Source organism: Python bivittatus, unplaced genomic scaffold (genome assembly GCF_059951505.1).
Source record: "Python bivittatus isolate LINGU-HERP-01145 unplaced genomic scaffold, Pbiv_v1 ctg000060_np1212, whole genome shotgun sequence".
NCBI classification, from domain to species: Eukaryota; Metazoa; Chordata; class Lepidosauria; order Squamata; family Pythonidae; genus Python; species Python bivittatus.
In genome coordinates this window covers 3,006,679-3,030,956 of record NW_028277044.1, presented here as the reverse complement: position 1 = coordinate 3,030,956, position 24,278 = coordinate 3,006,679, and the positions used below count along the sequence as shown (strand labels likewise).

Sequence of the window (24,278 nt, the reverse complement as noted above, 5' to 3'; positions counted from 1 at the left end):
CTAGCAAAAGAAATGTTGATGCCACCTTCTTTATTGAATTGATCCTGATGGATAATATCAATATTAGGATTATAAATAGGAATGGAAACCCAAGTTCTTTATCAATGAACTATCAGGCAAATGTTGATTATTTGAAGTGGACTAATGTACAGTATGATTATTTGAAGTGGACTAACGTACAGTATGATTATTTGAAGTGGACTAACGTACAGTTACTTTTATTTCAAACTGTATCTTACGTTTATTCTTCTGGATCAAGGATAACACAGATAACAGAGGCTTTTGCTTTGTGAGAGATTGTCTCCAAGAATGAATTCATCAAAGGGCAGAAAGAAACTCTGCCTCAGCTTAACTGGTGATCCTTTAATAAAAGGCTACTTCTAGGAATAAAACACCCTTTCATGTGCTAAGCAGTAAGGGGGATAAAATGTCACCATATAGTGGAAGCAGGGAAAATTGTAAAAGAACTCAACTGACCGCACATCTTTACCACATGTGTTTCACTGAAAGTATTAAAATCATTTAAGAAAGAAGTGGATGCTGGGAATATTTGTAGCTTCTCTTCACCTTTCTGTAGTGACTATATTCACAGGTCATGGTAAATCATAGTCTATTCTCATGGGTTAATAAGCCATTTGCTTCCTCCCACTAGAGCTCTATATTTTTAATTTTTTATGCTATTATATTAATAACAACAAAATAATATATATATATAATATTAGCCAAATGATCTCATCATCCCTAATATGACCATTATACCACACCTAGAATTTGGGAGGAAATGAGTCCTTTGTTTTAGTCTCTCACTGATGCTTTGTTGGTGGATGTTAATCTGAATAAATGCTGCTGATGGATGTATCTAGGGAGCTTCAGCTACCCAAACATCCAGTGGGGTCTCAGATAGTTATGGCTGTGTACATCCTTAACTTGTTACTGAATTAACTTATTTTCTATTTTTTCCTATGCATTGAAGCACATCACATAGTCTGAGTTTGTACAACATACTAATATAGATAACAGGATATGTGAATACAGCTGCTTGATTGTTACCGATTAAATGTATTGTGTGAACACAGCCAGTGAAGGAAGACAAACTCTTGCATATTCAACATAGTCTGGGTCCTAACCCAGGATTATCACTAAAGGTTAATCTATTCAACAGAGAAGCACATCAAGGCCAATGAACAGTCTCAATTTGTTTTCCTGTTTTCAAAAATGTGCTTATTTGAAAAGGCTACCGCTTAAATTTTCTTTCCACCTTAAAAAAAAATGAAAACTTCCCTTTGATTAAACTATAACCGTTATTGTTACTAATTTAGTCATCAGCACAGTTATTTCATTTTAAAATATAATTATCAGTAGCAGAGGAGAAAACTGGATTTGGCTGATTGCTGAATTAGTTATTTCCAATTTATTTCCCATTTTGCTGAAATGCATGGAAGTGTCTCCTCTGTGCATGAAGATTTGGGCATCCCTCTCTCTATATGTAGGAAGGAGAATTTATGCCTATGAACAAGGACTAGCTTCTCCCACTTTACAACCTCCAGGCATCTTATTAACTGCTTTTTACAGTCACACACTGCAGTCCTACTCAAAAGTAAGACTCAGTAAATTCAGTGGAATTTAAAACCAAATAAGTATGTATGAGATTTCAGCCTTTCAAGCTAACACTCAACCTAATCTTCAACCTATAACCACATATACAGTATACTTTTCAACTCACATCAGCAGCAGCATTTAGTGTAACTTTCAATTATTCTTAGTGACATTTTCAGATGATCTTAATGCCATCTTTGGGTTCTCAGGCACAGTGGGAGTCTTTCTCTCCCCTCTCCTCACTGTCACTGTGACATAATCTCAATTATATGGGCCAATCTTTAAAGGCAAATGGAGAGAATTATTCTCCAGGGCCAAAAAATTGCTTCAGCAATTATATAATGCCAGTTCCAGAGTTTCAGTTTGCCCTTAACTTCTTCTTTTTAACAAGAAAAGAAGAAAAGAGAAAAGTCTGTGTTTTTTTTCCTTTATCATCCAAACTACTTTTTATTTTTTTCTCAGCCCTTACTAAGTCGTCTCAGTAAAAATCTTTACTGCTGAATATCTGTGTGTTTGGAAATAATGAAAGGAGTATCCCCAGGACATTTTGATCTATTTTATTAGTTAGTTTTGTTTGTTTGTTTGTTTGTTTGTGTTTGTTTTTGAGTTGTTAAAGACATGGCTTCATTTTCGGAAAGAGGGTGTGGATCCTTGTGAACCCAATCTGAAGGCAGCAGGGGTAAGATTGATAACAATGACTAGCCTTGATTGTGAAAACAAACTAAAAAGGATTGTCAACCTCCTACATACTGTATCAGTGGTAGATTTCATAAGGTTTGAGGCTGGGAAGAGATACTTCAACAATCTCATTATTGCTTCAATAAAAGAAAATGGGGCCTCAAGAGAAAACAATTATTTTGTATTTCCAATGAAAGAATTTGAATAGTCTCATATATCTTTCAGGCTGTCCCATAGATGAATTCCTGCTGGCAGTTTTCTCTGCAAAGATAAAAGTATGATCAATATATATTTTTGTGGGGGTGGATGAATAGATAAATAGGAGAAGCAAATGAGAACATAAAACACCCTCCATGAGAGAAATATTTTACATCTGTCTTTGTATTAGCTTTCCATGGAATGTACTGCAGAGATTTGCTAAAAGGATTAGCTGAGAGCTTCGATTTCATTTTCAAACACAAGAGGCATTTTATACAATAATCTTACTAAATGTCTGGCATTGTTTCTTTTTATCACTCTGATGTTTGGTTAAATTATGGGGATGTAAAGATCTGACTTCATCAGTGCTGTATTTTTATTCAGGGCAGGAAAGAGTAAGTAGCAAAAAATTAACAGATTATCAAATCTGATTTGAATACTTTAATAATGGTACCAACCTTTCTTTGTGAGTCCAGAGACTAATACAAATTACCAGCCTCCTACCAAACACACTGGATTCATGTGATCTGCTTAATTATGATGTATTGAATTCATCTCAGTTCACATGACACGTATTAAAAGGGGAAGACACTCTGTGCCTGTGGCAGGACAAACCCCTGGTCATCACATGGAAGCAGCAGTTCCTTGATGATCCATTAACTTGTAAAATTTGCTTCCCAGCCCTTTCTCTCAGGGTAGAGAAGGAATGTATGGAAGTAGCCTTTTCTGGGTCCTGTGGACATTTGTTCTTTCACTGGAGAGACTGTAACACCAGGTATCCTGCCTCCCAGCCATGTTTCAATCAATCAGGGAAAAGCTCAGGTATATTCCCACTGGGTTGCTGCTACAGGAAAATACAGTTCAACAGCAAGGTTGTTCCAGTGAAAACACCAGAAGCATCAGAAACACCATCTAACATCAATTCAATACGTTTTTTTTTTTAATTTATGAGAAATCCAAACATGGTGTATTATCATTATGAAAAAATATAAATATGACATATTTCTTGAGCAAGGATTGGCTAGGTAGACAAAGTGAAGAGTCACATTCATCATGAACTGTGTTATTAAACCTACTCTTTGCTTCATTTAGTCTTTAAAGTCAAGATTTTCTAAAGAAACAAAATTGTGGAGTACTGGCAAATTTCAGCAAATGAGGACGGGAGGGAGGCAGGGAAGCAACTGAATTGGACTCCAGATTTCAGTATTGATGTCTATGAATCCATTTCCATTATCTATAAAGCCCTACATGGCACAGGGACTGGTTGCTTAAGGGATTGCTTGTCTCCCACAGTATTTGCCCAACCTGTTCAATCTCACAGGGTTGATGCACTCTGGGTTCCAGCAATTAAACCATGTCACATACCAGGACCCCAAAAACACGCATTGGCTGTAGCAAAGCCTGCCCTCTGGAATGAGGTTGCCCCCTCATATTTGAGATATGAGAATAGCTCCCACCCTGGTATTTTTAAGGGCCTTAAGGCCTGGCTTTTCACCCAGGCCTTTGGAGAGGACAACTGATGCCCCTTTCTTCCTTTGCTGGATTTCCAGTGGATTGTCTAAGTGCTGCACAAAACTACCTGCTCCAGAAGACCCAGATGGAAAGCAGTCTTGCAGATGGTGCATTTTGAGAGGTACCCCCCAAAAGCACATGAACTAATGTGCATGTCTGTTAGTGAGAGGAAGTATATGCTATTTCACAATTGAAATCTGGGCATAAAGAACAACAGCTTTTGCAGAGATAAATAGCATCTTGAGGTCCTCCTATCTTGAGGTCAGCCTTCGAATTATCAAGTCCTTTAAAAAATCTGAGCTAATTTTTTTTCAGGTACTTTTTCACCTAAGGATTATTTTTAAAAGATAAAATAAAATATTTAAGGTATGTTTGGGTTTCCTTGGAACATTAATAATTGCCTTTCACACTTTAATGAAAATGTCTGTATCATATCCTACTCAGATACCAGAAAAACAATTCATTTTACCCTTATTTGATCTTAGAGTATGCACACATATGTGTAGTCCTCAGTAAAAATTTCTGACCAAAGTTTAAAAATAGTATGGAAAATAAACTGATACATAATAAAATGACTTGAAAATGACTTGAGCCCTAATTTTAAATAATCTGATGTTTCTGTAATTGGGCATGCTGATACCTACTGAAACAGCAATTAACTGAAGCAATTTATTTAGGAAGAATTTATAACCTTTATGATTTGAGATGGGCTAAAAGTAATCTTGTTCCTATTCTTTCAATTCCATAAGAGTTGCAACTGTCATTTTATTAGACAAGGCACTAGCAATTTAAAAGCCTGACAGCAGTTGCAGAAAAAAGACCAAGAGAAGAGTAATTTTTAAAATCAGCTTTGAATGTTACGGTTAGAGTTACCCATGAATTGGGAGGGGGTCATTTTCACTCCTAAGAACAGAAGTTGTTGAAAACTAGATAACACAGCTGTAATTCCAGGTATAGGTCCATTGTGAGGAGAAAGTGGTAATGAGTGATGATAAGAAGGCAGAACTTCCTTACTATGATTTTGCATTTGAGGGAATGCGGGTACTGCCACTTTGGATAGACAAAGATAAGGCAAGAGAGAACCAATTTAAGTTGAATTTAAGTATTGGGATTACTAAAATGGGAATACAAAAGACAAATCAAGAAAAGGATTTGGACATGGAACAGCTGTGAGAAGAAATCCTGGAAGATGCCTCTTTACGGGATTTATAAAGTAGCCTTGTGAAAACTTTGAAGACTCCTCTTGAATGCCAAAGATTGATAAAAGATCAAATCCTGTGATGCCATTGGGATGATTTAAAGGTTAAGATTGTGAAGAGCAAAAAGTTGGACTATTTGATCAGGGATAAACTATTTGTTTGATATTTCAGTAACTCCTAATGGACTTTTGCTGAACCAGAACTGAAAAGATGATGATTTCTGGATTCTGTATAGATAAAAGCTAGGCTATGGGGATAAGAGTGTGATGAAGGTTGGAAGCCCCTTTTTATTATTGTCTTTGTTGCCTTTTTCTTTTCTTTTCTCTTCTATTTTTTCTTTTCCTTTTGTTTTTAATTTTTCTGCACCTTCTGAACTTTTTTTTTCTTCTAATTTTGTTTGTATTAGTTTTTATTGAAATTTTTAATAAACATAGTAAAAAAGTTAATTCGTATCCAGGTCCAGATGGATTATACACTAGCATACTGAAGGAACCTGAGATGATAGCAGAACTATTCTTGATTATCCTTGAAAAGTCCTAGAGAAGATTGGAGGAGAGTAATTGTCATCTCCATCTTCAATAAAAGGAAGATGAAACACCCAGGAAAGTATGGACATGTCAGCTTGATGTCTGTTGGGCAAGATCCTTGGACAGGCCATTAAATAGCATGTTGTGGACACTGGGATAGGCATGCTACAGTTAACAGGAACTGGCATGGGTTTATCACCAAAAAATAAAACTAACCTTTGATAGCATTACTAGCTTAGTAGATGAAGTGAATGCCTTAGACAAAGGGTACCTGAATTGACAGGTTCTAGATGAGATTCTCCCTAATAAAACAATAAAATATGAGCTAAATCATATTACTATTAGACCCCCAGTTGGCTTAATGACCACACCCAAAGAGTGCTTGTTAATGGTTTCATTCTGGCTTTGACGGAAGAATCGAGCAGAGTGCCACTGACCTCTGCAAAGATCCTATGCTGTTCAGCATGTTTATCAATATGTCGGATGAGGAAGCTGAGGGAATGCTTTTCAAGTATTTAGATGGCACAAAAGGTGGAAAGGGGTGGCTGATATTTTAGAAGCGAGACAGAAGGTTAAAGAATATCTAGACAGGTTTAAGCAGAGGATGGGAATGAATAGTATAGAATTTAACAGGAAGACATACACAGTTCTGTATCTGGGTAGGAAAAATGAAAGGCACAAGTATAGGATGGGGGAGACCTGGCTTATAACTAGTACATTTGAAAAGGATCTAGATGTCCTTGTCAACTGCATGTTTAGATGGCCAGCACAGTGATGGAACTATTAAAAAGGCAAATGCCATCTTGGGATCCATTAACAAAGAGTCCAGATCAAAGGAAACAATTATTCCACTCTACTTTGCTTTATCAGACACCACTTAGAATATTATGTCCAGATCTGGGTACCCTAGTTCAAAGAGGACAGTGACAAATTGGAGCAAGTCCAGAGGAGGGCTACCAAGTTGGTAAGATCTTGAAACCAAGCCTTTTGTGGAATGATTAAAAGGGAGGTGTGTTACAGAATAGCTGATTAGAGCAACTAATGTATGCCCTGTACAGTACGTACATACATAAACATTTGAAGGCTCGACACACAGATCTGAGAGTGGAAATATTCTCTTTTGCCCAGAGAACAGGATCAGAACCAGTGGATGAAAATTACAAGGAAGTAGATCAGATGTCAGAAAGAACCTGTTGGCTATACAAGCTGTTTGTTGGTGAAACTGGCTGCCCTGTGGAGTGGTGAGTTCTCCATCTGTGTCTGAATAATGGTTCCTGCATTGAGTAGAAATTGGACTATAGGGAGAGTAGAAAGTTCTAAGTCTTAGCAGCCCCTCCTATGTTTTTTTACCCACAAGTATAACTCTGTCAGGTATGTTGAACTGAAAGGGGTGTGTGCGTGATTTCCTCAAGGTCATCCAGTGAACTTCTGTGCCTGAGGGTGGACTGAGTCACTCTAGTTCAGCATCATAATCACCACACTATACTGACTCTCAATGATTGATTGATTGATTGGATGAGGTTGGTGGGGAATCCTTGTGATTGGTTTCAACTCAAGTTGATACCTTACACTGACAAGATGAGAAGCTGGTTGTTCCACAAAGTTTTGTTAATATTTCCATTTCAGGATTATCTTAAACCCAGTGTCATCTCCCTCCTATAAAATACAGTGATATCTGAGCCACAATAAAATCTGTCTCTCTGTTCTAGGTAAAAAGCCACAGACAAAGTAGAAAACCCAAGAAGACTGGTGGTTTGATCCCAAATTGTATACCGTATGGGGAATCAAGCAAAACTGCCTTCCAGCCATATTTTGTGGCCAACTAAATCCTTTTGTCTCCAGCTTCAGGCAGCGCAAACATGGACTTATGTCCAGACCCTGAAGGGGTGGGCTATGTTGTTTATCGGGCCACACATTTTCTAAGCCTGAACTAGCTTAGAAAGTCCACAGCATCGAGCACAAGATAAGAACTCTACAGTTCATTTCCATTCCATCACTAATTATACTATAGGATTTGCTAGCATTCAAACAATAAGTAAAATAGAAAAATGGTCTCAAACGTTCATTAAAAAACTTCTTACCTCAACCTGGAGGAAATGGGAATGAATTTATATCCTCATGGCTTTCACTATAAATCTCATCTCCTGTAATTAGTTTTCCTCAGCAAAATCTTCCCTGCCATTGCAATTAGATGTGCTTTTTAAAAAAGAAAATACCATTTTGGCTTGTCTGATATGTGAGTAGTGTTTAAGCTATTCAACCTCACTGTGAGAGATAAACTCTTTTTTGGTAGAGTTTTAGAGGATTACCCAATGTTGGTCCAGGAGGCTGACTCTCGCTCCTCAAACCCTCTTCAACCACAATACACAATGTACAGAACACAAGAACCCCCCTACCTCTCCAATAAATATCCCACCTTTCCTATTTGCCTTAATTATTTAGCAAACTAAATTCCTCCTTGATTTCATTCAGCCAAGATTAAATGTTAAAAAGTCAAAAGCTATATGGGAAATGCAAATCACGTCCACAGAAATCTTGAAGCAGTGAGCAGAGGAAGATCAGGCAGAGATTCATCCTATATGTCACTAGCAACCACAGGAAAGCTCTGGAGATACAACCTCAAAAGCATCAATATTTTACCCTTTTTAAGCTGTCGACCAATGACCAGTAGGGACATGAGGAGCTGACATAGCTAGCAAAACACTCCCTCTTCTATCTGTTCTTTGCTGATTGGAAGACTGATATCTTTAGGGTCCTCCTTCCTACCTGCTTTTTAAAGGAGGTCTTGTGTCATCTGATGTCCTTCTCATTTTGTCTCACACCCTTTAATTTCCCTAATCCCTTTACATTAACATCTTTTCTCTAAGTACTCTTAATGCTTTGATTACACATAAACACATTCTGCTAAATATGAAAACTGGAGGGTTCCAACATGGGTTTCCTTCAACTCATAGGCACCTGCTACTAACTATATTGATAAAAAACAGCAATATACATCTCAATGTCATGCCACAAATCCTGGCCTTTTGTACTTGCATCCTGACCTCACATAAGAGTACATACCCAAATATATGTTTGCATCATGAAGTCATGACATGTGTTTCATCACTTCCTCCCCTGTGGATTCCTAAGTCTTAACTCTTGCTCTACAAAAACTTCAGGCACATAGATGCCTGTATTTGTAAAAGACTTGTGGTAAACAATTACAGGTAGTCCTTGTTTAGCAACCTCACTTGGTTCTGGTGACTCAGTCATTTAGTAAAGCAGTTGCTAAGTGAAAATCATGTGGCTGCGACTGTGCTTACGATTTTACTTCAGCTTTCTTTGCTTCTTGGTTCTTCCTTCAGCTGAACTGGGGTTCTTTCTCTTTCTCTTTGAGGACACCTTGGTGAATAAGCAAGTGAAAATAAGAGCAGGTTATATATGTCTTGCCGTTAATCTGTGTGCTTAATTTAGAATTTGCGGGATGGATATCAAAGAACAAGAACACTAAGGGAGATGTCAGGACAGTAATAAATCTTGAAAAAGGTTTAAGAAATTGTCCTGAATAAACTTACAGTGTCAGAAGGATATGACTCCAAACACCCGGGTGAGCTTAAATGGCAAGGAAGGTTTCCAGAACTCAACTCATGAAGAAGCTGGGTAAAGGGCAAATCTTATAGCTCATAAGTAATGGAACAAACCAACATCATGGAAAACATAAGGATCACCTTTAATACTTGGATGAAAATCCTTTGCAGTCAATGACTGCCTGAAGTCTGGAACCCATGGACATGACCAAATGCTGAGTTTCCTCCCTCAAGATGCTTTGCAGGCTTTTACTGCAGCTGCCTTCAGCTGCTGCTTGTTTGTGGGTCTTTCTGCCTTAAATCTTGTCTTCAGTAAGTGGAAAGCATGCTCTATTGGGTTGAGATCAGGTGACTGACTTGGCCATTGAAGAACATCCCACTTCTTTGCCTTGAGAAACTCTTGGGTAGTTTTTGCTGTATGTTTTGGGTCATCTCCATCTGCAATATGAAGTGGCGTCTTATCAGGTTGGCAGCATTTGGCTGAATCTGAGCAGGAAGTATAGCCGTATACACTTCAGAATTCATCCTGCTGCTTTTATCAGTAGCTAGGTCATCAATCAACACCAGTGACCTGGTTCCATTGGCAGCCATGCATGCCCATGTCATAACACTGCCTCCACCAGGTTTGACAGATGATGTGGTATGAGCTGTTCCTTTCCTTCTCCATACTTTTCTCTTCCCATCATTCTGGTGCAAGTTAATCTTGGTTTCATCAGTCCAAAGAATCTTATTCCAGAACTGGCCAAGCTTTCTTAGGTGTTTGCTGGCAAAGTCTAATCTGGCCTTTCTGCTCTTGAGCATTACCAGTGGTTTGCACCTTGTTGTGAAGCCTCTGTATTTACATTCATAAAGCTGTTTCTTGACTGTAGATGTTGACAATGACATGCCTACCTCCTCAAGAGTGTTCTTGACCTGGCTAGATGTTGTGAAAGGGTTCCTCTTCACCATAAGCAGAATTCTGTGGTCATCCACTGTAGTTGTCTTCTGTGGTCTTCCAGGCCTTTTGCTGTTGCTGAGCTTGCCAGTTAATTCCTTCTTTTTCAGGATGTTCCAAACTGTTGTATTGGCCATTCCCAGTGTTTTTGCTATCTCTCTGATGGGTTTATTTTGTTTTCTCAGCCTAATGATGGCCTTCTTCAGTCACATGGACACCTCTTTGGAACTCATGTTCAGAGTTCCAGTGAACAGCTACCAAATGCACTCAGAACCACCTCCAGGCCTTTTATCTGCTTGATTGGTCATGGGGTACCCAGAAAACAGGCCACACCTGGCTATAGAGCTGCTTGTTAGCCATTTGTTCCATTACTTATGAGCCACCAATGGTGGTGGGTGGGGGATGTATGCCACTGGCTGTATTTCCTGAATGGTTGGTGCCCCACTTTTGTCAAACCCCTTGAATTACAGCTGGAAGTCCTGACTTCGCTCCCATCTGGGTGTGTTTCCTTTCTACTTCAATGTGGTGGTGTACAGAGGCCAAATGCCCAAACAGTTATCCTTGTTCCAATATTTCTGGTTCTGATTGTAGATAGATACAGATAGAAGTGATAGAGTAAATTCATTCTTGTTATTCATCTTTATTTCTCTTCCTGCTTTTGCCTGCCTATTGTCCCATCTTGCCAGTTAAATGTTTTGATGTTTGCTGATGCTTAATAAATAAACACCAAGTTATATTTTTACTGATTATGCCAAATGGTGTGTGTGCTTGCTCTGATTTAGTTATAGGAATTGATTGCGAGTATGCTGGATCCAAATTAAAGTAGAAATTATCCACAGTAATTTTCCAACAATTTCCATGTCACAGTAGGGTCAGTGTGATATGGAACCACAGCAACACATTTCTTAATGTTCAGAACTGTTTATTCTTTAAATTGCCCTGAGAGTCTCATTTAAACAGCATTATCTTAATTTATTTAAAATACCTCCAATGTGTATATTGTGAGTTCCATATCACACCCAAAGTGGTCCTTTGTCTGCTTTCCCTAACAGAAACCCTCAATTCTCTACTTATGTTCTTGTACCAGATGTTTTATTGTTATTTCTCTGTGATTTTACCTTGTAAACCAGCCAGAGTCATTGGGAGTAAGGCAGTGTACAAATTCAATAAATAAATAAATGCTCCTCTTATTTACCAATTAAGTTTAAATTTATCTAGTGACATGGAAACCTGAAAATATTTGTCAAGTAAAGTATCCGCTAGCCTATTCTGGCCTTTTAAAGTAAGTTGTCTGTAGTAAATGTCTGTAGTAAATTTAAAGTAAATTTCTGGTAGTTGCTGCTGCTGATGGTCTGACATATCATTACTCATTATTTCAAGATCGGTGGGTTTGTTCCTAAGAATCTGTGTGTATTCACACAGCTTGGCCATCCTAAAGATAAGAGATCCAAAGTTAAATTACTGGTTCATATAAAACCCAAATATATATAGGAGAATATAGTATTTTAAAAAACATAAATGTTCATAGATGGAAGAGAAGATGAGCATAGTTGTTCATAAGCTAGAGAATCTTACTCTGTGCAGAAAAATGGTATAATGATATTGAGCAAGTCTATGTCTGCAATTCTTAACTCATTTAATTTGGGAGGAAGTTGTACTGAAAAAAAGTAGTATTTATAAAAATTATGAATTTATAGGATCAATCACTAACTTACTCACCTTGCTCAATCAGATTTTATTCCAAAATGCATTGGCCTGAAGACATTATTTCTAATAAGATAAAGATTTTCTTTATAAGCTCCTGTCAGTAATGAACAAGAATAGACTGGGGAGAATGTCATAAGAATTGTTCAGTATGCAGGCACATGGCTCTTATTTGTATCAGTTGCCCAGGGAGTTGGAGACTGAATTTAGAGGGCTTCGGGGGGGGGGGGGTGTCTTGGCTTCTGTACATTCTAACCTTTATATTTTCCTGGAATCTCAGATAAGAATAATTGGTAGCCAAGTCAAAGCTGAAAACTGGGTCTTACAGATAGGAATTAAATGTATACAGCTAGAAATATAAAGACTTTCTAGCAGTTAGCATGTGAATAAGCCAGTCTCCCTGAAATTACTATAAAAAGGCAGGTATCACTGAACCATAGTTCTGATCATCCCTACACAACATCACCAATAGTCAGTGATGATGGTAGTTGTGATCTAGCAATATCAAGGCCTTTTAAGTCAGGTACACCACTTCTGAAAAAAAAAAAAAAAAAGACCTCATATTTTGGTAATATGATATGAAATATGTGATAATATTAATCCATTAAGTTTTATATATTATTTAGAGAGAAAGATTTCACAACTTCTTTTTCAGCAAGCAGGAGTCTGAGGCAGAGTTTTAGAATTTTAGCCCTACCTCAGTGTTTCTAATCAAACAGTAGGGTATGTCAGCTTGCACACACTAAAATGCTGCCATCTCAGGTTATCTTTCTCTTTTCCTTAGCCAATGGGATGACTTAGACAAGATGGCTTGTGTCCCCTGCATAAAGCAGCTGGAAAGGATGGTGGGCAAGAAATCCTGTCCCACATGTCAGCCCCTTGATCCACTTTGGCTACAATGCTAGCCAGGTTAAGTTGGTCCTCAACTGGTGGATTCTCCTGCTTCCTTTTCCTTCCTGTCAAATGCTTTCCTTTCTGAAACTATGTCTTTTGAGGACTGATTTTAAACAAAGCAAAATGGCTTTACAGTCCTTCCTGTCACTTGGGATGGAAAGGGAAAGTAAAGAAAGAAATGGCCAGCATTTCACCTTTCCTCTGTTGAACCTGAGAAAGGAAGGAAGGAAGGAAGGAAGGAAGGAAGGAAGGAAGGAAGGAAGGAAGGAAGGAAGGAAGGAAGGGTATGGAGGTATGGGTAAGGAGAACTGGAACTGGGGTATGTGTGTGTGGGGGGATTGCCCACCACTGTATATCAGCCAACTGGAATAGAGGTATTTGTGTATAAATATATGAACCACAGCAGGCAAACCAGACTACTCTGCTTGCCCCAGCAGAAGGAGAAAATGCTACTTTTGATGCTGAACAAGGAAACCTGGGTGTGGGTCTTCTTCTCAGCTGGCTAGGAGCAGACTAGAGATGACATCATCCATCCCTGCTCTCCTAAAGGGGAGGTGGCCATCTTCATGCCAAGGAAAGACCAAAGTACAGATGAGGTTTAGAGTCAAGTTATGGATTTAGACAGCACTCCTGGCTAGAGCCACCTATTCACCATTTTTACTTTTTAGGAAGGTCTAAAGGACCTAAGTGAGTTCTAAAGGCATTCTTGGCAGGAAAGTAAGATGCTGGAGCTCAGAGTTTTGCTTTTCACTGTGCTATCATGACAGTTACCAAAATATCCATGCTGAGGACTCAAGACATAGATCAATCTGAAGATATGAGGGTTGACAAGTTGATCACAACTCATATGAGCAACTAGTCTGGAGGCTGCCAAAGAATCTTCCTTGTTCAGAATGCCAATCTCTGAGCACAGTATGGGCAATGAAGACTTTGAAAACAAAAGAGAAGATAATCCCAATGTCAATTAAGAAGCGACAAGGCAGTATAGTCTCAATATAGTTCCCATCTAATCACACATAGTTGCTGGTTATATCCTTGCTTTTCAATCTAACTGATATTCTGGTGTCAGGTCTGGGTTCCCACAACAGAGTAAATGTGGTTTACAAATATCACATTAAGCCAAAACCAAACAAACCACACTGCAGCTTAGTGTGATGTTTGAACTAGAACGAATTAAGATGCTTTTAAATCACTTTTGCCTCCAAATTATTAGCCCTAAGAATAAAGGGAGATTTCATTGCTATCTGATTCTTTTAAAAGATATTATTGCCAAGAAAGAAACATGGGGCCAGTAGAGTTAAGTTTGCTTCCAAACATCTCCTTAAATTTTGACATAGAATTATATAGATTGCATTTGAAGGTCTTTCAAATATCTGAAGGAATACTTCTTAATACTGTCTTAAGATCAGCAGTGGAGGAAAAAGAACCTTTCTATTTTGGTACAGTAGTTATTTTCCACAGAAATATGATTGCCATACTTTTGCCATACTTTTAGCTCCAATTAAACTTTCCTGCTTACCCAGGCATTTTAAATGGACCAATCTGTCGTGTGTGTGTGTGTGTGTGTGTGTGTGTGTGTGTGTGTGTGTTTCTCCCTTCCTTTTAACATTATATTCTGACTGTATTTTGAATTTGTGATATAATTCAGCACACCGATTATCTTTTGATGAGCAGTATCAGTGCTTAATTAAATAAGTGCATCCAACATCAACACAGAACAAACCTGATCTAGAGCCAGCTGAAATAAGGGATATAATCCCAGAGGCAAAACAGCAGGTAAACCAGTCATTACTCAGATTATCTGCATGTGGATGGCTCAGCCTGTTTCTCTAAATTATAGGATAGGTTGTTGATATGTTGATATATGGATAGTAATGAAGGACCCTTTCTGCTGGAAGAAGCAGGATTCTTTTTTTAGAAACTAATGTTCTAGGTTCTTCTTTGTGCATATGCAGCTCAAAGAGTAGCATGGGAATAATATCAAGAACAATAAGAACATAGTAGTGTAGGACAAAACTTCTACTGAGTCTTGGTCCATCCAATCTTATTTGGTCAACATGGACTGAAAGCAATTCTCCAGGCCTTCTGCATGTCCTCTGCTATTGTCCCACCTGAATGAATGCTGGGTATCAGTGAGAAATGAAATTAAATGTGCTAGCAAGCACTTACACAGGTAGGCTACTAAACACTTATAGGCAAATAATGGTAAGGCCCCTTGTTTCTGCAAGTAAAGGAGAAACACATTTATTATTTATCAGAAATCTTATTGGAGCTGTATTTGGCAGTACCTGTGACAGAGGAATGGTTGGTGAAGATGACAGAACTCGCTGAAATGGCCAAAGTGACTTGTTTGATTAGAGAAAAGATAACATTTGTGTTTATTGGTAACTGGAAATCCCTTATGACCTTTTTGGGTAAAAAAAAGAATGTATGATTTATGGTTTTGATGCTTGGATAGGACAGATTATAGAAAGAAGAGAGTCGCGATGTAACTTTAGAGAAAGGTCAATTTATAATTCTACTTATAACTGCTGTAGAGAAGATAGGAAGCCAGTTCTTTATATCCTTTTTCTTTGTTTTCTATTTTTCTGCTACTCTTTTTCTTTTTGCACTTTTAGTTTTTTATTTCATTTTTTTTCCTTTTCCTTTTTTCCTTTTTCACTCTATTTTAGTTTGCATTAGTCTTATTCTTGTGTTTAAAATTTTCAATAAAATTATATATCTATAAAAGAAAGTAATCTTATCAGAGCTGCAATACAGTGCTCTGAATGCTGGAAACAAGTAATTTATTCTTCAGGAAAAAAATAAGCTCATCATTTCAGAGGAGTTGAGATGACATATTTTATTAGGATTGTTTGCTGAAAGGCCTTGACTGACAACATACATCACGTTTGGTCATTGCAATTACAGTGTGTGTTTTTTTCTTTTAGTTATTTAAAGGCATGCTATCCATAAAAACGGTAATGCATTTGGCAACACAGAGATAGAAACCAATATTAAGTTGTAATTGAAAAAGATGTGTTGCTTGGAAACTGCAGAAGTTGCAGCTTTGTTTCAGCTGAGGAGTAAAATAAAATAGTAATTAAAATAGTTAAAAGCAAAAAGTGCTTCCTGATGCAATTGAGGATAACATTCAGAAACAGTCACACAGAACAGTGCACTTTATATTTCAGTAGCATAAATGGTTCAATAAACTGCTCAGCCAATATCAAAACTTATTCTCAGATTACCATCACTGGACAATTCAGATGGATGAGTTCAGAAAAGAATGTTTGGGTTAACGAGAACTTTTTTTTTTCATTTACCTGTTTATTTTTAAAAGATTGAATGTAATTGTAAGTAATGTTCCTTAGGGGGATTTAGTTTTTAGCAGAATGAGTTGGAATAGCCATTAGGTGACAGCTGGAATTTCTTAATTATCTATTTAACTGGTCTTCCTCTGATGGGGTCAGAGCAACTAAGCAGAGATTTGGCAACTAAACTGCATCATTACATGAGCTGAGTTTCAGGTGCTGGAATTAAACTACTAAAGCATAAACAGCTTTCCATATGTTGGGTGACATCTCAGCTAATACCAGACTCCCAGGAAGCGTTATCAATTGTAAAGAATGCGAGATTTTTTTTAAAAGGTATGTTTTTATTTTGTGAGAAAAATGAACAAAAAAAAAAAAGAGGAAAGGATACTTCAACTCTTCATATACAGTTACATTATTAATAATGAATTCAATTTACTTACAATAAGAAACAGAAGGACACATTAACATATAAACTAATATATAGAAAAGAGAGATGAGTCCTTCAGACTCTGATAGAAAATGGATGTCTTGAAAACCTTATAATATTTTATTTTACTATTTTATTTTATTTTTGCAGTAATAATAAAATCACAGAAGATCCATTTCCACTACCTTCCTGTCTGATGCCAGAAAACTCAGCTGGGATAAACTACCAACATCTAATAGCTTCAGATCTCATCTCCACACTAGAGAACTGTAGGCTGGTGTTCAGATGCAACATGCCATAGGTAAATGTTAGGGCTGTGCAGAATCCGCCTGACCTGCTTTCAGGGCTAGATCAGAAGTGCCCTGTTCATCCTGGTTGCCCAAACTGTTCCCATTTCTAGAGTTCTGACTCTGTTCATGATGAAATGTTAAAAATATTTAATGTATTCATTGTCTTCGCTATTTTATATCACAACTTCCCTCTAGGAGCAAAAGGCTATTTACATAGCACTCCATTCTCCAGATTTTCCCTTACAGTCTCCTATGAGGTAGATAGGCTGGTCATTGTATCGAGGGAGGGAGGGAGGGAGAGGGAGAGAGAGAGAGAGAGAGAGAGAGAGAGAGATGATAGATCCAGAGCTTTCTGCTTCAGCAAATTGAGTTAATTTATTGTGAAGGGACCGAGTAAATACATCAAAGGATTCTTTCAGTGAGTCCACTTTCACTTTTACTTCTGTTTGATAATCAAAAACATGGTACAGCCTGTGCCGTCAGTAAGCTTTGCCTAGACACAAGTTCTGCAGTCTCATTTTTAGAACTCTCTTCCTGACAGCTTTTTTGTAGTAAATGCTGCAACCGAGCATGCAGCTGCTTCAGAAGAGGAAACTGTTATGTCTAAGATGCCCAGGGAATTTGGTTCCCCACTGTTGTAAGTGGGCTGGTCCATTACACTTTCAACTTGTAAGTCCCAATTCAACACCTTGTATCTATCTGGAGTATACCCAGTACTTGGTTTATTGATAATACTAACTTTGGTATTGTCATTACTTACATTTTTGTATTCAGACATCATCTTTTTGAACTCCATGAGGTCATCTATTTTTTGTTGCTTGGATGGTTTGAATAATATTTCCATGCCAGAATTCAGTCTTTGTCATTTCTTCCTCTTTCCCATGCTGTAATCTCCCCTTAACGATATTGTATAAACAGTTCTCACCCAGTGTGTTTTGAAATTAATTGTATACAGTTGCGCACAGGGGCCAATAGTTAAAAAGGGGATTAGTCTGATAATATAGAGTAGAAATAAACATTTGCCAGAGCACTCTGATAGCTAAATGCTTTCACTTTGCCATCTTGGGTCCCACCTAAGACTGTTGATATTCTTTTCTCAAAATCATGATCCTATTTTAGCCATCCCCTCAGGCAATAGCTACTTTGGTGTCTCCAGAGACAGACCACAATACTACTTTTGCATGACCATGATAGGCATCAGGTATTTATTTGTGTGTGTGTGTGTGTGTGTGTGTGTGTGTGTTTGTCTCTGGAACATATCAACTATTTTCTGAGATCACTTCTGAAGATCAAATTGTTCTGCAGAAATCTACATAAACATAAACCTGTTTGCACATCACTTTGCCTAAATTGTCTCCCCTTTGCCTGAATTTGGTCAGTCACCCCAGAAACTCCAATATACTAGTCAGCATATTCTTGTTGTCACAGTCCAGCAATTGATTTAGCTATATATCATTACATTTATTTACATTATATTTATATGCCAACTTTTTTGTTTGTGTTCAGTAAAAGTCCCTAGACACAATATATACAAACCAACAAGCAGCAGCCTACAAGATGTACAATTTGGGCATGTGTAATTTCATATTGCTGTCATATGGAGACCAGCAGAATTTATAGCAGATCTTCTGGTGTGTTTCTGAATCATTAATAGTATTAACAACAGGATTCCATCTTTTGGTCACATTCAAATCCAGGTAAAGACTGAGATAATGCTTATATTCTTATAATACATTCCTATAATTTGCTCTGCCAGGGATTTTGTCATTGTGTTTAAATAGTAGTCCACAGTTGTATCTTCTTCTAATAGGTACACATTAACAAACTGAAACTTTATCCGGGTCCTTTATACCTTATGCAGCCAAACATTTCCTTGCATAGTCCTGCCAGTTTTGAGCAACTCACTTGGAATTAAAAAATAAAAATCAGAAAAGGGGAATCATTTTCATGCAGACTTTTTCATGTGCACGCACAAAAACACCTCATCCCACCCTCTCAGTAGTTATTCAGCACTTCATGATCTGGTCCATCATATGCTAAATGACTGAAAAAAGATCTGAGTGTCCTTTTAAATTTTTTTTTATTATTATTATTTCATGTTCAGTAGCTGAAAACAGAGGGTGTTCAGAAATCCCTGATGCGACTGAAAGATGCTAGCAGCGGTCTTTACATCTGCCACCATTGTCGAAAACTCAGCTGACAGATCTCTTGAATTTGCCTTCAAGATAGAAACAGTGAAAATCTCATCTAGGCATCTTAAAAGTATTCTTCTGCTTTAGCTTCCTTGCCTTTTATGTCATTTTTATGCTAACGCAACTCAGTAGATCAAGTGTTTGATCTGGCAGTGAAGTATCAGAACAGATAGATAGACAATTTGACCAGAAACAAAGAAACAAAGAAGTCAGCATATGCTAATGATCTGTATGCAAAACACAATTATCATAAACCTTATTTGAATGATGAATTTTATAATGGATCTAATTTTTCCTTTGATCCTGAGCTGATGACAGGTGCATCAGGGAAGATATTGTCTAGATCACATCTTGTACAGTTTGACAGGTTTATGTCTACTTTAAAAAGCTGAAAAGCAATAATAGAGGGATCTCATTTCTTAAAGCAATTAAGCTTAACATATCAACAGTTTACTTAACCATAAGTGGCCTCATTAATCATCAAATAGTTCACTTCTGGCTGATTAGATCAGGATTCACATACACAGAGAATCACAGAGGGGTTATCATGGGCTAGCTGTACCCATCACTGAAACCATGTGTCACTTCCAATGTCAAGTTGTGTGCATTTGTGAGAAAGGGTTCTTCAAGCATAGACATGTGCAAAATCCCTCAAAGAAGGAGTCAGATTTGGAATCATTCCTGTTTGAAGATGGAAGCTCTATGTACATACTGTACATTTGTGCATTCAAATAATATTTGTTTTTACAAATGCTTACTGTATCTCCCTAGGTAAAGACATCAACCAATTGGATCAAGGAAAGAAGAGACGCAGAGTTAAGACACAGAGTAGGATAAAGAAATTGCTAGATAAGAAGTCCCCAAATTCAAAGATACTTATAATTGTTAGAACTAATATAAAAGACTCAGTGGCTGTAAGACTGTGTTTCAGAATGGCTTGGAGCAAAGAGTACATTCGTCCTGAGCAACGAGAAGAACATACTGGGAAGCTCCGAGTTACTAGATCCATTCCACAAAATGCAAGCTCTTCCAGATAAAAGAGGGAACAGTAAAAATTATCTGATGCTTCTCTGAACCTCTTCACCTATCAGGTGTGTTAATGCTTCAGACTGAACCATTTTTCTCACCTTGGGCCTAGAATCATGAATTTACCGAATCATGAATTTACCGGCAAGGCAGAAACCTGCAAGCAAACAGACATTATCAGCTATAGGTCCTTTCTGGGGAATTCCACTTAAGAATGCAATTAATGCAATCATTGGAAAAGGAAAATAAAGGATTCCATTATTCTACAGGTCCTTGCTTTTTCAATAAACAGTGGGAGCTTAATAGCTAATGTGTTCGGGTTTTAAGAAAAACATATTAAGGACACAAGCTACCATAGAATCCAGTGATTTCAGAACCTCAATATACCATTGTGAAAAGAACAGCTGATCCTGTATTTTTTGTTCTTTATTTGTGTAATCTGTCAGGTTCAGCCGGCACTGCACGCCTAGGAACTTGCCCAGCCGCGCTTTAGTCAATTTCGCGCTTTAGTCAATTTCACCGCTCGAGCGCCAGCGCAGAAAGAGGAAATGCGAAACCGCAAGCTAATGAATGGGCCCCCTGGCGCCACTTCACTAATCTGGAGCGGATGCGTTGTGTTAACGCCAGAGGGCCGCGGGCGCTATAGACAAAGGAGAGAGCCGCGGAGGAAGAGGAAGAGATCAGCGTGAGGGGATGCTCCCGGCTGGGCGCGCGACAGAAGCCCCAACGAAGGCAACGACCACGCCACAGGCAACAACAATCAAAGAAACAAGAGAACTGGGCTGAACCTGCCATTCCAGTAGAAGGGGGGGATTACAGGGGGCAATCTGCAATCTAATTCGTAATATGTAACCTAGCAACGGGGCCCGCGGGGGGATTGAGACAACTATAAAGGAGTAAAGTAAATGTACCAAGCCAGTCCTGGCTTTGCTTGTGACTGCTACGTTATGCATGAGTAAACCTCTTTTGTGAACCACACGTGTCACGGGAGTTTCTCTGTCGAACAGGGCAAACCTTACATAATCAGCAATGTTCACTTCTGCAATTTAGATTTCAGTAATGGAGGAGTGTGTTCTAATCCCGAAATTAAAATACAAGATTTCAGTTCTGCAGTGTTCCTGGTTGAATATAATAACATATATAATGCATTCTTTATATCTTCATATATTAAAGATATATACTCTCTATTAATTCTACTATGAGAGAAAAAACACTGCAATTTATAAACAGACCATATACTTTGAATTCAAAAAATCCCAGATTCAATTCCCAGCATATCTAGGACAGAACTGGCTTCTGTTTGAAAATCTGGAGAGCCACATCCATTCTTATTCAGTGATATTCAACTTTCTGTGATCCTATGGTTTCAGGTTAATAGAACACTCTGTGGTATACAGCTTACTTTTTCATTCTATGACAATTCTGCCTCCATGGAAGCTGGAATAAATTAACTCTGACTCTTTAAGTAAAACACATCTTACAGAATTAGATTTTTTTTTTCCATGTTTGTTTGTTTTAATTTTAAGATCAGACACAGCTATGTCTGAATCCCAATTTTATTAGAGCCACTGTGAGGTTAAACCAATTTTTAAAGAAAAGGAGTCCATTATAGCAAATGTGCAATTTTAGAAGGTAAAATAGAATAGGTTATTCTACAAATGCCTGCAGCAGGTAAAAGAGGAGCAAATGAAGAAATGTATAATGGGGTTGATAAATCTGCATGAGAACTGGGGTATTACAGTGTTTCATTGCTGTTCCTATTTTTATCTGCATGTGAAAGAATGAATATAAAATTCCATTCTAATAATCTTGGCTTTTCATTTTTAAGAAGAACATGAACCTCAAGGGCATGTATTTAAACTTACATTAATCTGAATGCCAATAGATGGCTTGCATTCATTTGTATTGAAGACATGTTTTACTCTAGTTGTGTGCAGCATTTAGATAAGCATTAGCTCTCTAACTACCCAGCATAAGTGTCATATACCTTACTAAATAGGCCTTTTCAATGTATTCTCTAGATGGGGCATGTGGCAACAAACATGTGGTTTGCACCACTATCAGCAAGGAGTTCAAAATATACTCTTTCCTATGGAACATGTTGTCCTAGGAAAGAATTGTGTGAGGCATATGTTTTGAACTATAGGTTTCATATATTTGGAAATCTCTGCACTTATTTTACAAAATGAGCTGACAGCATGAGCTAAGATTCTAAGTAGTCAGTGATAATTTTCTGTTTTGATGTCCTCCTTTTTCAGACCAGAGATGCAGAGAAATTAAAGAGCAGCTGGTCATAATGAAAAACATTCATCTCTCATGCACCTAATCATAATATTTTCAAATATAAAGAACATCTCTTCATCACTGGGTTTTTGTTCTTAATGGCAGAATTTTTCAATGTTGCAAAAAACCCTGAGGGTTTGGGGAGATTATCTAGAGCAGGATTTCTCAACCGGGATTCCATGGAACACTAGGGTTCCGTGAGAGGTCATTACGGGCTCTCTGGGAGAACATAATTTATTTTAAAAAGGCAGAGACTGAAGAAAAACCCTCCAACCTCCAACACTGGATTGGCCCACTGGAGTGCGCATGGACCCCGGGCAAGGAGGGAGATTGCACACACACATGCAAGCAGGGAGGTGGGGAATGAGCTGGGGCTCTCCTTGCTGTTGTGCACCTGCCTTTCTGCAGGTGCAGCTGTCCAGGGGGCCCTGTCTCAGGGCAGGCTCAGGAGATCCAGGGTAGAGCTGGCCCGGGCACCAGCAGCAGTGGGAGCCACCCACAAAGTTGGGTGGGAAGGACGGGGGTAAGGAAAAAGGTGGTGGTGGTGGTGGTGGTGGTGGTGAAAGTTTTGGCATCAAGGTGCCAAGATTTCAGGAGAGGAGTCCAAATATTAAGGGGAGGAGTGTTGGAGGTTGCAAGGTGTCAGCCCTCCTCTCGTTTTGCAAAGGGGTCCTTGGGGGAGGAGGTGGGAAAGTGGGATGGGAAAGGAGAAGCTGGATGTGGGGAACAAGGTGCTGGTGGTTCAGGGAGAGGGGAGGAGGCCGGCCAGCCCAACTCAGCGTGCAGGCGTCATCTGTGTCCCTGAAATATATTTTGCAGTTATCATTCATGGTAGTTCGATATATCACTCAAAAACTGTGCACGCCCTTAAAAGTAGCCCAAAATAACCCAAAAAAATACAACCCACAAAGACCAAAAATTTCTCACAACTGATCTCCAAAACACAAATCTGGCCCAGAATTGAGTGCTTGTGCAGTAAAAAACAAGCACAGGTTTCACATTAAAGAAGTAAGTTTCATTTTTCATTTTTAGTTTAAGAACACTGTTACTACATATATACAGGCCTACACATGAAATGAATATAATAATTTTGTAACTTCTGGCCTGTATTTGAGCAGGAGTTCCCCAAGGCCTGAAAAATATTTCAAGGGTTCCTCTGGGGTCAAAAGGTTGAGAAAGGCTGATCTAGGGTGCTTCAGTAGGAACATTTAAAATTCTGAAATGAACATCTCTGACAAAAGTGCAGAGTATTTTCTGGGACACATAAAAACTTGATTGAGCCACATATTAGACATTCATTGACAGAACATAGTATGAGTGTAGTTAAGAAACAAAAAGCATTATTTTCACTGAGAACGCACATATAAAAATGGAGATTTTATGGGACATGATAGGCTGGGTAGGACCATCAGGATTTAAGACATGCTTAATGACAGTTAAGCATTTTTAAAAAATCATGATAAAAATCACAACTATGTTGTGTAAAGAGTCTATGATAATCTATTAGTGACATTACTTTTCAATCACAAGACTGCTGAAATAATATGAAGAAGTTCAATTACACTGAGGGTTCCCATGGAGCACTTTGACTTTGAAAACCCCACTTCCTGTTTCAATAAGTATTTTTGTAGCCTTTGCCTTTCCTGTTAGAAAAAAATGTTAATTAAAATGACTCACTGAGATCAAAATGTGCATTTGAATTCTCCTACTAAAACTCAATTTACTTTACCATATTGTGGGGGAAAAGTGTAAGGAAATGCCAAGACAAGAACGTCAGACTGTGACTCCCACCTTAGTGATGTGGGGGAAGTCACATATGAGCGTATCACATGAATTGTAGTTAATGTCTGATTTTGTTTGTTTTGTTTATTCAGATTGAAGGTAGCCAACATGGTTTATCCTCACAACCCAATAAGGAAGGTTAGGGTAAGAAAATTACTCACCTTCCAGGAT

At 38.1% G+C, this 24,278-nt stretch overlaps 1 protein-coding gene and 1 long non-coding RNA gene across 10 annotated transcripts in view; one reads left to right on the top strand and one right to left on the bottom strand.

Annotated features, from left to right (window-relative positions):
- LOC112542233 (uncharacterized) overlaps positions 1-18,015 on the bottom strand; it is a 377,107-nt gene extending 359,092 nt beyond the window's left edge. For 5 of the 8 annotated variants that reach the window (XR_015795361.1, XR_015795362.1, XR_015795366.1 and 2 more), the window contains exon 1: positions 17,585-18,015. Coding sequence is in view for 2 of the 8 variants with exons in the window: in XM_088136461.1 (XP_087992587.1) it covers positions 17,585-17,668 (84 nt within the window). In the remaining 6 variants the exon portion in view is untranslated. Of the gene's footprint in view, positions 1-9,015; positions 9,095-17,584 lie in introns of all 8 variants that reach the window. The other 3 variants (XR_015795364.1, XR_015795363.1, XR_015795360.1) reach the window with 2 other exon arrangements.
- The window catches only part of LOC148216419 (uncharacterized), an 81,306-nt gene extending 58,752 nt beyond the window's left edge, over positions 1-22,554 (top strand). The window contains exons 3-5 of one of the 2 annotated variants that reach the window (XR_015795374.1): positions 6,839-6,951; positions 16,685-16,835; positions 19,788-22,554. This is a non-coding gene — a long non-coding RNA (uncharacterized LOC148216419). The remainder of the gene's footprint in view (positions 1-6,838; positions 6,952-16,684; positions 16,836-19,787) is intronic. The other variant, XR_015795373.1, reaches the window with a different exon arrangement.
- The last annotated feature ends 1,724 nt before the right edge of the window (positions 22,555-24,278 follow it).